The 13,615-nt window shown below is 40.2% G+C and overlaps 1 protein-coding gene across 3 annotated transcripts in view; it reads right to left on the reverse strand.

Annotated features, from left to right (window-relative positions):
• hydin (HYDIN axonemal central pair apparatus protein) overlaps positions 1-13,615 on the reverse strand; it is a 73,770-nt gene that overhangs the window by 42,340 nt on the left and 17,815 nt on the right. For all 3 annotated transcript variants that reach the window (XM_021597922.2, XM_021597913.2, XM_036975199.1), the window contains exons 8-13: positions 8,141-8,342; positions 7,710-7,893; positions 6,099-6,198; positions 5,395-5,513; positions 4,398-4,621; positions 776-843 (exon numbers count right to left, since the gene is read on the reverse strand). In XM_021597922.2, coding sequence (XP_021453597.2) covers positions 776-843; positions 4,398-4,621; positions 5,395-5,513; positions 6,099-6,198; positions 7,710-7,893; positions 8,141-8,342 — 897 coding nt within the window. The remainder of the gene's footprint in view (positions 1-775; positions 844-4,397; positions 4,622-5,394; positions 5,514-6,098; positions 6,199-7,709; positions 7,894-8,140; positions 8,343-13,615) is intronic.

Raw genomic sequence — 13,615 nt, forward strand, 5'->3', positions numbered from 1 at the left:
GAGTGTACAAAATATTAGGGACACCTGTTCTTTCCATGACATAGACTGACCAGGTGAATCCAGGTGAAAGCTTTGATACCTTTTTGATGTCACTTGTTAAATCCACTTCAATCAGTGTAGATGAAGGGGAGGAAACATGTTAAAGAAGGATTTGTAAGCCTTGAGACAATTGAGACATGGACTGTGTATGTGTGCCATTCAGAAGGTGAATGGGCAAGACAAAATATTTAAGTGCCTTTGAACAGGGTATGGTAGTAGGTGCCAGGCACACCGGATTGAGTGTGTCAAGAACTACTACGCTGCTGGGTTTTTCACGCTCAAAAGTTTCCTGTGTGTATCAAGAATGGTCCACCATCCAAAGGACATCCAGCTAACTTGACACAACTGTGGGAAGCATTGGCGTCAGCATGGGCCAGCATACCTGTAGAACGCTTTTGACACCTTTTTAGAGTCCATAACTGACAAATTGAAGCTGTTCCGAGGGCAAAAGGAGGTGCAACTCAATATTAGGAAGGTGTTCCTAATGTTTTGTACACTCAGTGTATATTGTGGGCTACATCTATTTCGTAGACTTGCAGTAATGGTTGTTTATTTGCATCTGTCATTCATTGTTATGCTTGTGCTTTATACTGTAAATACAAAGCAGTAGGTATTATCAGTGTGTCTCAAATGCACTGTTTGATAAATGTGCCCCCAAGCCTAACACAAGCATCTAGCGTGAGTAACAGGCATCATCAATGAGGATTAATGAAAAACAAACCATAGCTTAACTCACCAAAGGACACATCCCCAAAGTTGAGCTCTGAAACGCTAAAGTGAAAAGTGGGGCCTATTACGCAACCCCTACAAGAGATAAAAGAGACAGGAAATACAGAATACATTTGTGCTGACCAGCAAGCATGAAGGTCACTGGGTAATGCATAATAATTACACTGGGTTGGGCAAGTATAGAGCAACTGAAGAAAAAAACAAGATTAGTCAATTTCTTGGATGACAGCGTGGAAGGGTAATTCTGTAGTTTAAACACAACGTTAAGGGAGTCATTTACTCAAACCTAGAGTATAAAAATGTGCTAATCAAACATGTAAGTCAGGGAGAGCAAGTATTCAAGCATTCAGGAGACAAAGCATTCGGTGGATTAATGTAGGTCATTTGGTCATTCTCATGAAACTGTGAGTAATCTGTAGTAATTTATTTAATAATTATTGTTATTATGTTTTTTGATCAGATATGATGTATTTTACCACAATTTCCACAAATACCGTAACAATGCAAAACTTCTCATTACCACAACAGTTTTCAAAGTCTAATGAAAAGACCTAAGTTAAACATAATAAAAATATTTACAAATAAATTGTTAACATTTAACACATAACACATAACCTTTTTAGAATCACTTGTGTATGTATGCATGTTATTTATGCATTTTATTTATGCACACATATTTGGATAAAGAACAAAAATCACACAATCCGATTTAAGCCAAAATTGCTAAATTAAAGTACAATTTTTCTTAATATTTCCTAAATATTGGTGCATTACGGTAATGATAAGCAGGTTTCGGAGACTACATGTTTTGATAATGAGTGTTGCATCGTTTAGCAAAATTTGACTGATCTCTATCAGAGATTCAGTAACCAACAAATCATCAAAGTGTGCCATTTGCTAATCCCAAATGACTTGCATGATACTAAAATCACTGATCTTAATGAAATTGACTAAAATACCCCTTATTTCAGTATAAGTAATGTAAGTACATGCACGTACAGTATTTTCAAAAGTCAAAAGTAGACTAAAACGTAACAAAGTGACAAAAAAAAATATTCAAGGTCTTTACAGGTAATATTGGTGTATTAGTACGTGGATATTTATGGTTGTAAAGAATGTTATATATATTTCTGGATTGAATGGGTTCCTATGGGCAAAAAGCATAACACAATATGCCTATAAAGTACCTACTGTAAATACGTGCGATATGGACCAACATTTTTCTTGGGACATCAAACAACAACAGTATTTTTAGGCTCCCGAGTGGAGCAGCACTCTAAGGCACTGCATCTCAGTGCTAGAGGTGTCACTACAGACCCTGGTTCAATCCTAGGTTGTATCACAACCGGCTGTGATCGGGGCCCACCATAGGGAGATGCACAATAGGCCCAGCGTTGTCTGGGTTAGGGGGGGTGGGTTTGGCCGGGGTAGGCCGTCATTGTAAAATAAGAATTTGTTCTTAACTGACTTGCCTAGTTAAATCAATTTAAATTAAAAATACACTGAGTGTACAAAACATTAGGAACACTTGCTCTTTCCATGACCTAGACTGACCAGGTGAATCCAGGTGAAAGGTATGATCCCTTATTGATAAATCCACTTCAATTAGTGTAGATGAAGGGGAGGAGACAGGTTAAATAATGATTTTTAAGCCTTGAGACAATTGATACATGGATTGTGTATGTGTGCCATTCAGGGGGTGCCAGGCGCACTGGTTTGAGTGTGCCAAAAACTGCAATGCTGCTGGGTTTTTCACACTCGTTGCTGCTGGGTTTTTCACACTCAACAGTTTCCTGTGTGTATCAAGAATGGTCCACCACCCAAAGGACATCTAGCCAACTTGACACAACTGTGGGAAGCATTGGAGTCAACATGGGCCAGCATCCCTGTAGAACACTTTTGTAGAGTCCATGCCCCGACAAATTGAGGCTGTTCTGACGGTGAAAGGGAGTGCAAACTCAATATTAGGTAGGTGTTCCTCATGTTTGTACACTCAGTGTACTTAAGTGTGAAAACAGGTACACATGTCACAATGGGGGATATCCTCCTTTAAGTAGTGGGGTAACTCTTTGCTGAAACACAAATTGCAGATTGTGGCTTAAAGTAAGTTAAATGGGGTTTAAACATCCCATATTTCTTGACAAACCCTACTTAGTCAAATAACTGTTGTTTTATTAAAAATCTATACAATAGGTATTAGTGGTCCTAGTAAATAAATAAAGTTACCAGCACAGCACACCCATTGACTATACATTACAATTAGCATATAATCAATACAGAAATTAAGGTTCTCATTACCGAAACGGCCCGAAAAATTACACGGTAATGAGACATTTGTGTTTCGGTAATGAGAGGACCTTAGCCTAATCTGCAAGTAATAGGAGACCGCTGTAATGAGTGAGCAAGCAATTGACCACATCACTAAGCCCATTCATACACTCCATGTTGGTAAGGTAATGGTTCTCTGACTTTTTCCCAATTTGAGCTTTTTAGACATTTTGGCCATGAGAAGGCACAGATGGGTAAAGGGGGCGTTTGAGAATAAGAACATCATTTTGAAGGCAATTGGCCCAGCGTCTTTAGGGTTTGGCCGGGGTAGGCCGTCATTGTAAATAATCATTTTTCTTAACTGACTTGCCTAGCTAAATTTAAAAAATGGTTGAATAAAACTTTATTTAAAAAGTGATTCAAGTTTTGTCAGGAACTTGAAAAGGTGGTATAGTAATGAGGCACATGTCCACAGACACTGTGTTTTTACATAATAAATATTATAGTTTAATGTAAACTTCAACTAGTATACTATTTTTATTATTTATGGTTCAACTACAGTAACATATACCATGGCATTGGTATTCTAGAGTGTAAATTATTTCCCTATAACACATGGTATATTTGGACAGTAGAATTCAATGGCAAAGTTCATTCTTCCACGTTGTGTTTGAGCTGCTTTTGAAAGCAAAAGTCGAATTGAAAACGTTATTGGCATTGTTGAATTTGATTTTTATCGTGGCAAGCTAGGACTGATGGTTTGGTAAACCAAGTCTGTTTGTTTGGTTACCTTGGAAACTACTGTAGCTATCTAGTAATGGAAGTATCTAAGTATCTAGTATCTAGTCCGTGGAAGGTCAGTTCGACTCCACTAGCGTGTCGTGGAACACACCTTCCACGTCATTAATGATGTTCCAAATAATGCATAACCCCTCGTTTATTATGCGTTACATATTTTTTGTTTTATTCAAATAAGTTATGTAAAATTGTATAAAATGATCCGAGAATTTAATCCGGACAAATGTTGGTAATGAGAATTTGGGGTGAAGATTTTCTAAATTCTGGTGAAAATGTAAAATGTTTTTAAAATTAGACAATTTGCCAAACACTAGACATCTTAGTCTTTCCAATGATATTTGATTTTTGCAGATGCTTCATGGTTTTGTAACAGACGTGTTTAAAACTGGTTTCATGAGAATCACCCAGCTGCTGTGGTATGGGGTGATATATGTGTCTGGACATGCTCGCCAATGCTTTATCTACCGCAGTGGTGATGTACTGTACAGACCCTAACAAGACAATGATAGAGAGGTTGAGGACTGTGCTGGGATGGATGAGAGGGGTGATAGGGCGAGTGTTACCTAAACGTGAGGCTGATAGGTTGTGGGTTTCCCCCCACAGTGAAGACGAACTCCTCAGAGAAGACCCCCAGGGTGCTGGAGGAGAAGCAGACCTCCATGGCTTGGCAGGCCCCAGCGGGAACCATCCCCTCAGTAGGGCTGAAGGAGAAACACTGGCCAAACCCTGAGCTGGGAGGAACCAGCTTGAAGGTGGCCTCGATGAGCCCATTATTAGACAGGAGCACCTGAGAAGAGAGTGCATGGATGGATAGTGGAGTCAAATCAGGTTTAAACAGGGCGAGGGGACATTTGTAGGGAAAACCAAACTATGTAAATGTAGAATTTGATTAACCAAGCACTGTTTTCTGTGTGTTCATATTCTCACTTTTTTATTTAGCCTAATCAGAATTAAAGTGTATTGTGACTGCAGTGTATATTCCATGGTCTTATCTATACTTGTTTGCTGGCTTTGGAAAGCTAGCAATACGCTAACAATGCATGATCCAACAGTCTTGTTCTGTGGGAACCAGTATCACAGTGTTTTACAGCAAGGCTGCCATGAATGCCCTAAAAACAAAAGGGGCTGACTGGGTAGGCATACCTTAAATAATTAATCTAACAGTGAATTCATAGAGAGCCTGCCATGTACTGTTCTATTATAAGACTAACAGTTATAACAATTATACTTCAATTACTCAATTACTCAAAAGTATGGGTATCTGCAGACTACCAGCAGCAATAATGTGATTTATTTTCATGTGAGACACATCTTATTACAGGGGATAATCACAGTGCTGTTATTTCTAGTATATCTCTATTTCCTGTCTAACTCTTCTGCACCTCCAACAGCTGGGACCTTGCACATTATGAGTCTCATTTGTTGTGAGGGCTGATAATCTGGAACAAAGGTGTAAAACAAAACTCTGTAACTCTCATTCAGTGTAAGTGTAGAAATACAGTATTTGTGTCTTAGCTTTGTTTAATATTGTTAGTACATCTCCTAACTAAGGTTAAGTACCTCATAGCTGTGATTGGAGCCAATAAAGATGGTACCCATGTCAAGGAGGTCAAAGTTGAATTGTAATTTGGGGCCTAACCCCTCCCCCTTTATCCGTAGTGGTAGGCGAGACTCACGGCCTAATGTGGATAACGAAGAGCACAAAGGCAGAGAATACAAAGACGGAATTAAATAAACAAACTGAATATATGTAAACAAATGAGCATGAATTAAGCACATCTGCAGAACACAGGTATGTAATAAAAACATCTAGACATTGCCCTTTAGGCAAAAATCAACTCTCTATGACTTGTGTTATTGAGGTCACCACCTGCCCATGAAACTCTGTCAGTCATGGAAATTAATGGAAATCTGACCTCCGGCACCGGAAATATAGATGGATACCAAATGCAAATCAACCAACAACTGCTTTGTCAGTATGAGATGATAGAATTATAATTGTGAACTAACACATGTTTTTTACCTTATGGCTTGTAGGCTATATGATTTGACTATAATACCAGAAAACACCTTTTACAAAATGCATAAATATAATACATTTTCAGGCCTTGTCACTTTTGATCAAATCCAAGGTGGGGCTTTCTCATCAATGCACCATTTTATTTCTGTTCATCATACTTCTGTTTGTAACATCAAACACAACTTAGCTAATACTGTAGTAAATACATGAGCCCTCTCTCTGATCAAATGACATCAAACTTCACCTGTGATGTCGCAATAGACCGTCTGTTGATAAATCTTTGCCTCCTGTGGTTTGAAAATTATGTTGACCTCTGAGGTGGTGTTTGGCCAAATGTCCCCCTCCTGCAGGTAACACAAAGGCAACAGAGGAGGCAACTTTAAACAATGTGCATCTTACAGTAGCAACACGATTACTGAAATCCTGCTGGAGGAGAAAGTGGTACAGTCCATCAGGTGTCAAATGTGTCAAGACAGTGTAGAGTAGCTAAATTATATACTTTTGATATATAATTAAAAATGATATATTATAACACTTCCCCTTATACACTTGTGATTATGCAAGAGCAAAGACAACTCAACACTGATGAAATATATGTATAAAGCTTCTGTCTAAATGATAGTGTCTGTCAAATAGATAAAGTCATCAAGTGGAAAATAAAAGCAGCTGAGTGCTAATGGATGTAGTACTTATTAGTTAGAAAGACACTAATGCAATCATAATCAGCAGAGCTCTGGAGAGCAGAAGGAAAAGTTTGCCTAAGGGTAACGGTGGGGTTCTGGCCTCACTCTGTGCTGATGGAGCACAGCTCTTCAAGGTGCTTTACAGAATATTTGGGTGCAGAGTTTGTCCCTGGAAAGCAATGCTTTTTTGGATGCCTTGCTTTTTTTTGGCAGGGGGGGTTGAGTTTGTTTTCCCCTCTGTTTTCCATCTCTCTGACATTGAGGCATCAAGGTCAAATGATTGTGAGAGTTCCCTTAGGACCTAGTGTGCTTAACAGATGCCTAGGGCGAGTTGGGTTTCGTCAGGATGGATGAGAGAATGAGTGGCTGTCTCCCCAGGGGCGTCTCAGCCCATCGGTCAGACTCCGAGACAGCAGGTGAAATCAGGTTAGAGGCTAATTAGATCCACGTGGCCATGCCTCTGACTCAGCAGGCAGTCTCCCACAGTGTTTGGGAACACTGATACTTCTCACACACACAAGAACACATGGCCCCTCATAAGTGCATTGCCACAAACACAAATGGGGTTGAAGAATATGAAATTCATGGGACTTCTATAGCTGCTGTGGAGTAGTGACTCACTGCTAGGTGGCAGAATTATAAGCAGAGCATTTTAAATGTGCTTTAAAGGCTGCGGTTTAAAGGTTGTCTTCCACCACAGCTGAGTAATCCATAGAGCCAGATCTGTCACTTTCACCTGAGGCTGGAGGTGTGAGCAGACACCACACTAGGTTATAGTGGTTGGTACAGAATACTAGTACAGGGTGTGGTGTAATAAAGTGCATCCATTAATTTAGTGTATAAAGTTTCCTTAGGCATTGCAATGCAAACCAATGATTATTGAGGATTTTGGCATGCAAGTTGGCATGGCTACTGCTGTATAAGAAAATATGATGACATTTGAGAAAACTGTACTTTCAATGCACTGCACTTCATGACTCAACACATACTGTAGGTTTCCTAGAGGAGGATCACCAGGAGTGATTATATCATGTAATTCCTCTTTTGTTTGACTGTGTGCGTGCACAAAGTCCTGTATGACAGGAAAATTGGACTCTACAGTGTATATCAAAACATTTGATATCAGTACAGAGTAAATTCCCCTCCCTCCACCCCCACTCTACATCACACACAAGAGGTTCCACTGTGATGTAGTTGTCTGAGAAGGACAGGCGTTCCTCCTTCAGCTGCCTGCGTCGGTCCTGGAAGGTGCGTGAGAGCAGGGAGAGACGGTCACGTAGAGTGGGGTCTGCGTCACACTCTGTCAGGAACTGATCCATGTCATCCTCCTCCTCCCGCTGCAGTTCGGAACAGAACCTAGAGCAGAGCAGAGATACACACAGAGAGAGAGAGTATGGGGATGAGGTGGGGGATGGGGAACAGAGGAGCATCTGAACAGGCTACATAAAACAGCATTGATGTGGACTGATACTCAAATTTTTACGATGATCCATTAGCTAAGGGTCACTTCGGATGTTTGTTTACAGGAAATCAATGTCTATTGATGTGTTGATCATGTTTATATTATGTACATCATGGAGATGAGCATGAACATACATCCCACCTTAGCTTCTGCTGCTCTTCTTCCTCTTTAGTGGCCAAGCTCTTCCACTGGTAGTGGACTAGAGTATCACTCCTGTTCACTATGGAGACTGAACGTTGGTTGGCCATGGAGATGTAGGTTTTCTCCACTATGACAGAGTTCCTGTCCAGCCTCACATTCACGTCTGCAGACGCTCCATACAGGCTGATGCCAACATCCTCCCCTTAGGAGAAACAACAAAGCCCAGACACAAACAGCAACTGAATTATTCAAGAGCACTGTAGCTGTCCAATATATTTATAGAAAGTCAAAAGTACATGTGGGTAGTTCTAAAATACAGGCTTTTCCATTTATTTATTTTATTTTTCAGGACTTTATGGCAAAGCCCCAAAATGTGATGCTATAGCCTAGTCAGCGTGCTATTATTGGTCAGTGCTTCATAATTGGTCATGGAGATGGCGCTGTTGGATTAGCATGACATGTAGACTATACTGTCTGAGCCATCCACAACAATAACAGAGTCTCTCTGGGACCCAGTGACATTAGCACAAGTCACATGGTTCCCACCAGAGCAGCCAACAGAATGAAAAATAAATAAAAAATACAATGCAAAATCAGCATGTGGAATATGTAAATACCTCTAGCTTTTTGTTTGGCTAGTTTGGTTACATTCAAAGCAGAGCCATGGTGCTTTAGAAGAGATCCTGACCTGACCCTAATGAGTGAACCAAGCAAAAATGTAACCCAAAATGAAATAGGCTGGTATTCAAATTGCATCCTGAGTTTTAAACAGGCAGTAAGCACCAGGCAGCCATCAAACTTCATTAAGCAAAAACATGGTTCATGTTAAATTCAGAGTAATACACCACAAGTAAACACAATGTGACACTGTGGATCATTACCCAATAAGGTGTATTATTCTAACAATTTTTCCACAACAGTATAGTCAGTCGTACATTACATTATTCGTATTTTCATCAAAACTTTTACAGAATGCTTAAATCAATTCAATATGACCTCAGAAGAAGGCAGAATATCTATTTTTAAAATGAATATATTGCCACAGATTAATTTCTGTAGTTCTATGCTTCCCTTGTCTCCCCTTTCTGGCTATAGGGATAAAATCCATAGTGTGGTTTCGAAATACATATGGTTATATATATGGCAAGGTAAGTGACCCTGGATAAAAACTTACAATGAGGGAGAGATGTAGGAAGACTATTTGTACCAAACTTTAAATTGTATTTCCAGGAACTAGCATTTTGTCCCATCCTAATTTGCTTTAGACAGGATTTTTCCACTCTCTGGCTGAGTATATAGAGAAAAATGGTGTATCTTATTCCCGTGGAAGAGGTGGTCTACACTGATACTGTATATCCCTTAAACAATGTAAACTACGCTTTGGTCCTGTTATTGCTCACACAATTTGTATGTGGCGCAAAATTGAAAAACAATGTACAGTAACTGGGAATCAAAATGGCATGCCTTGCGATCTGGAGGGCAGCCTTTTCCATCAGTGGTCCAAATTTGGAATCCTTACCCTTGCCGATATCATGGACAGTAATGGTTTGAGAACATTCTAAGAGTGGTCCAAATTTGGAATCCTTACCCTTGCCGATATCATGGACAGTAATGGTTTGAGAACATTCTAAGATTTGAAAGACACATACACATTAACAGCTATGCTGGCATATGGATTCCCTTGGGAAACCCAACTACCAAACCATCCAATGTTGGGATTTATAAATAAATGATCTGGGCTCCCAAAAGGACTGATCTCTATAATATATAAACAACTTTTGGAAAGCTCATATTCTGAGCTAGCCATTAAAAAAGTATGGGCCACAGAGCTAAATGAATCTGAACATCCCTTTAAGTGGAACAAAATATGGAAAAATATAACTTTGGCATCCTGTAATCCGAACCATCAGCTTTGTTTTGTTCACAGACTGTAAAACCAAGGAAAAGTGTAGGATGAAATTGGCCCAAACTCCCAACTGTTCACTCTGTCCCCTAAATCAGAAGGGCACATTCCTTCATATGATGTGGACGTGCCCTGCAGTTAAATGCTTCCGGGACAAAGTTACAAAATTCATTACGAAGTGCAAATGTAAATATTTAATGCGTTGCATCTACTATGTTAATTAACGATGATAGCTTCTTAAATCTCTCAAGTCAATCAGAGATGATTACTGCTGGCAGGCAGAAATGCTGCTGCAAAAAAAGATGTTGGTCCTTAGAGGGCAATCACCCCACTCTCTCTCTATTTGCCAGTAGATACAGTTACTATTAGAAGTTAAAAGGTTTGAATTATAGACAGCAAGAATTAATGCTAGTCAAGGAACAATTGAGGCAAGGACAAATACGCCTGACTCCGTAAAGAATAATCTCAACTAAAGCCCAAAACATACAAATAAACAATCCATGAAGCCCAGCACATACATTCAAACAACATTTTAAATATTTTTTTCCTTTCTTTTCTTTCAGGCCTTCTTCTTCATATTTTTTTCTTTCTTTTCTTTCAAGTAGCTTGATACTGGGTAGCCTGGGTACCAGTCTCTTTAGCTAAAATTATACTCCTTGCCACTCCTTGTAATTGCGAAATAGACTGGCCTTCCGGCAATCTTCAAATAACATTCTATCATTAATGAGTTCTAGGATATCAGAGTATGTGATCCTGATTCGATAACCTATCATCCAATCACAATGTTTATGCAAATGCACTGTATATACACTACACTATATACACAATGTAGAAAATAGTAAAAATAAAGAAAAACCCTTGAATGAGTAATGTTCTGTCACATTCTGATCTTTATTTCCTTTGTTTTGTCTTTATTTAGTATGGTCAGGGTGTGAGTTGGGGTGGGCAGTCTATGTGTGTTGTTCTATGTTGGGGTTTTGAGTTCAGCCTAGTATGGTTCTCAATCAGAGGCAAGTGTCGTTAGTTGTCTCTGATTGAGAATCATAGGTAGCCTGGGTTTCACTTTTGGTTTGTGGTTGTTTGTTTTCCGTGTGTGTATTTGTTGCCACACGGTACTGTTTCGGTTTCGTTCATGTTCACGTTTATTGTTTTGTATTTTCATAGTGTTCAGTTTATTTCCTAAAATAAAACTTTATGGACACTTACCACGCTGCGCATTGGTCCTCCGATCCTTCTCGCTTCTCCTCCTCAGAAGAGAAGGAGGAATGCCGTTACATGTTCTAAAAGTGTTGACCGGTAGTGTATACGTATATATAGACGCTACAAGCTTGGAGCACCTGTATTTGTGCAGTTTCTCCCATTCTTCTATGCAGGACATCTCAAGCTCTGTCAGGTTGGATGGGGAGCACCGCTGCACAGTTATTTTCGGTCTCTCAAGAAATGTTCGATCGGGTTCAAGTCCGGGCTTTGCGCTGGGCCACTCAAGGAAATTCAGAGACTACTACTGCATTGTCTTGGCTGTGTGCTTAGGGTCGTTGTCCTGTTGGAAGGTGAACCTTCGCCCCAGTATGAGGTCCTGAGCGCTCTGGAGCAGGTTTTCATCAAGGATCTCTCTTTACTTTGCTCCGTTCATCTTTCCCTTCGATCCTTACTAGTCTCCCAGTCCCTGCCACTGAAAAATATCCCCACAGCATGATGCTGCTACAACTATGCTTCACCGTAGGGATGGTGCCAGGTTTCCTCCAGATGTGACGCTTGGCAATCAGGCTAAAGAGTTCAATCTTGGTTGAAATCAGACCAGAGAAAAATGTTTTCTCATGGTCCGAGAGTCTACAGGTGCCTTTTGGAAAACTCCAAGCGGGCTGTCGTGTGCCTTTTACTGAGGAGTGGCTTCTGTCTGGCCACTCCACCATAAAGGCCTGATTGGTGGAGTGCTGCTGAGATGGTTGTCCTTCTGGAAGGTTCTCCCATCTCCACAGAGGAACTCTGGAGCTCTGTCAGAGTGGCCATTGTGTTCTTGGTCACCACCCTGCAGTCTCTTTGGCAAATGACAGGAGTGGCAAGGAGTGTTAGCTAAAAAGACTGGTAACCAGGCTAGCCTGGTACTACAGTAAGTCCAATGCTGGAAAACAGTCGGTCTCTATCAAATAAGTATGTAGACAGTACTCTACCTCTTCAAAAGATTAGTCAAAGAAAGATAGATGCACATAAACCATTATATAGGCCTCCTGTAACCATACATCCTTTATTAGGGATGTGGATTAGGCTATACAGTACTGTACAATAATCACATTATAACAAAATCACTTCAAAGACCTTACTATAAAGGATTGGCTTGACAGTATGCCTCTTAAATAGGTGTTGCAGATAAAGTCAAAGTAAATAAGTCTTCATCAAAGTAAGATGAAGTACAAAATCCAGGGAAATAAGCTTTTTCTTTAAGACATGAATATCAATGTCACAACCTCATAAATCTATCCACTTTTCCTTTTATCCACCGATTTCTCTTGTGGAACACCAAGTAGACCTATTACAGTGGTGTGACTGTGATATCTCGGTGAACGGCACTCTTTTGGGACCAAGGGACAACGCAAGGTGGGTGAGCATGCTCACTAAGGTAGTTGCTGCCCAGTTAAAGAACCTAATGTTGTCTCAGGAGGAACCGTAGATGATTAGCAGCATCAAAGAAAGCAAAGATACACTTAAAACCAGCACATATTGATGACGACAAGCCTGTCATGTGCAATAAAGCTGTAAGATGTGTCCTACAAAAAAGAAAGAATAGAAAATAGGGGAAAATGGAGGGACCATAATTATCGCTGAGATCCTGATGCTGTGACAGCGGTTGATTGGCAAGAAAAATGTGCCTCTCTCCCCCACTGGTCGAGCCAATATCATGCTTTCATCATCTAATTTCCTCAAGAGATTAATTCTGCACGGCCATCAGTTTCCAGGCTACGCAGAGGACATTTTAACCTCAGCCGATACTGCTGTTGGAAGTTCTCCCTTTGATTGCCCATGCTGCATTTGACAGGAGACTTGAGCCCTCAGTGAACAGCTCTTGAAAAAATTCTGAAGATTCTGCTGGAGTGCTGCTGGTGAGGAGAGGGTGAGCAGAGCTAAGGGGTTAGGTTTATGGTTAGGGATACAATTAGGATTAGGGTTAGAATTATGGTTAGTGGTTAGGTTTAGGGTAAGGAGTTAGGGATTTGGCGTTAAGGATACTAAAACAGATGTGTGTGTGTGTGTGCACCTGCGATTTCCTAAAAGACTGCAGATAGTCAAGGCAGAGGCAGAGTCTAGGGTAAACTCACCAAGGAACTGTCTCTTTGCTCCTAAATACGACAGCAGCTAAAGGACTATTACTAATTCATTAATTTCAGTAGCAAAGGAAGCCTATCTTAAACACACTGATGGCATTTCTCACCAGAATTGACTTTGAGCGTTTTTTCCTGTGTGAACATTGTTCCCCAATAGGCAGCAAAATTGGCCCAAGCGTGATTTTATTTGGCCCCAAAAGTATTTTTTTTTAAATAAAATTGTATTTTCTTTAATTTAGGAAATCTGTTCCC

Source organism: Oncorhynchus mykiss, chromosome 1 (genome assembly GCF_013265735.2).
Source record: "Oncorhynchus mykiss isolate Arlee chromosome 1, USDA_OmykA_1.1, whole genome shotgun sequence".
In the NCBI taxonomy this organism is placed as follows: domain Eukaryota; kingdom Metazoa; phylum Chordata; class Actinopteri; order Salmoniformes; family Salmonidae; genus Oncorhynchus; species Oncorhynchus mykiss.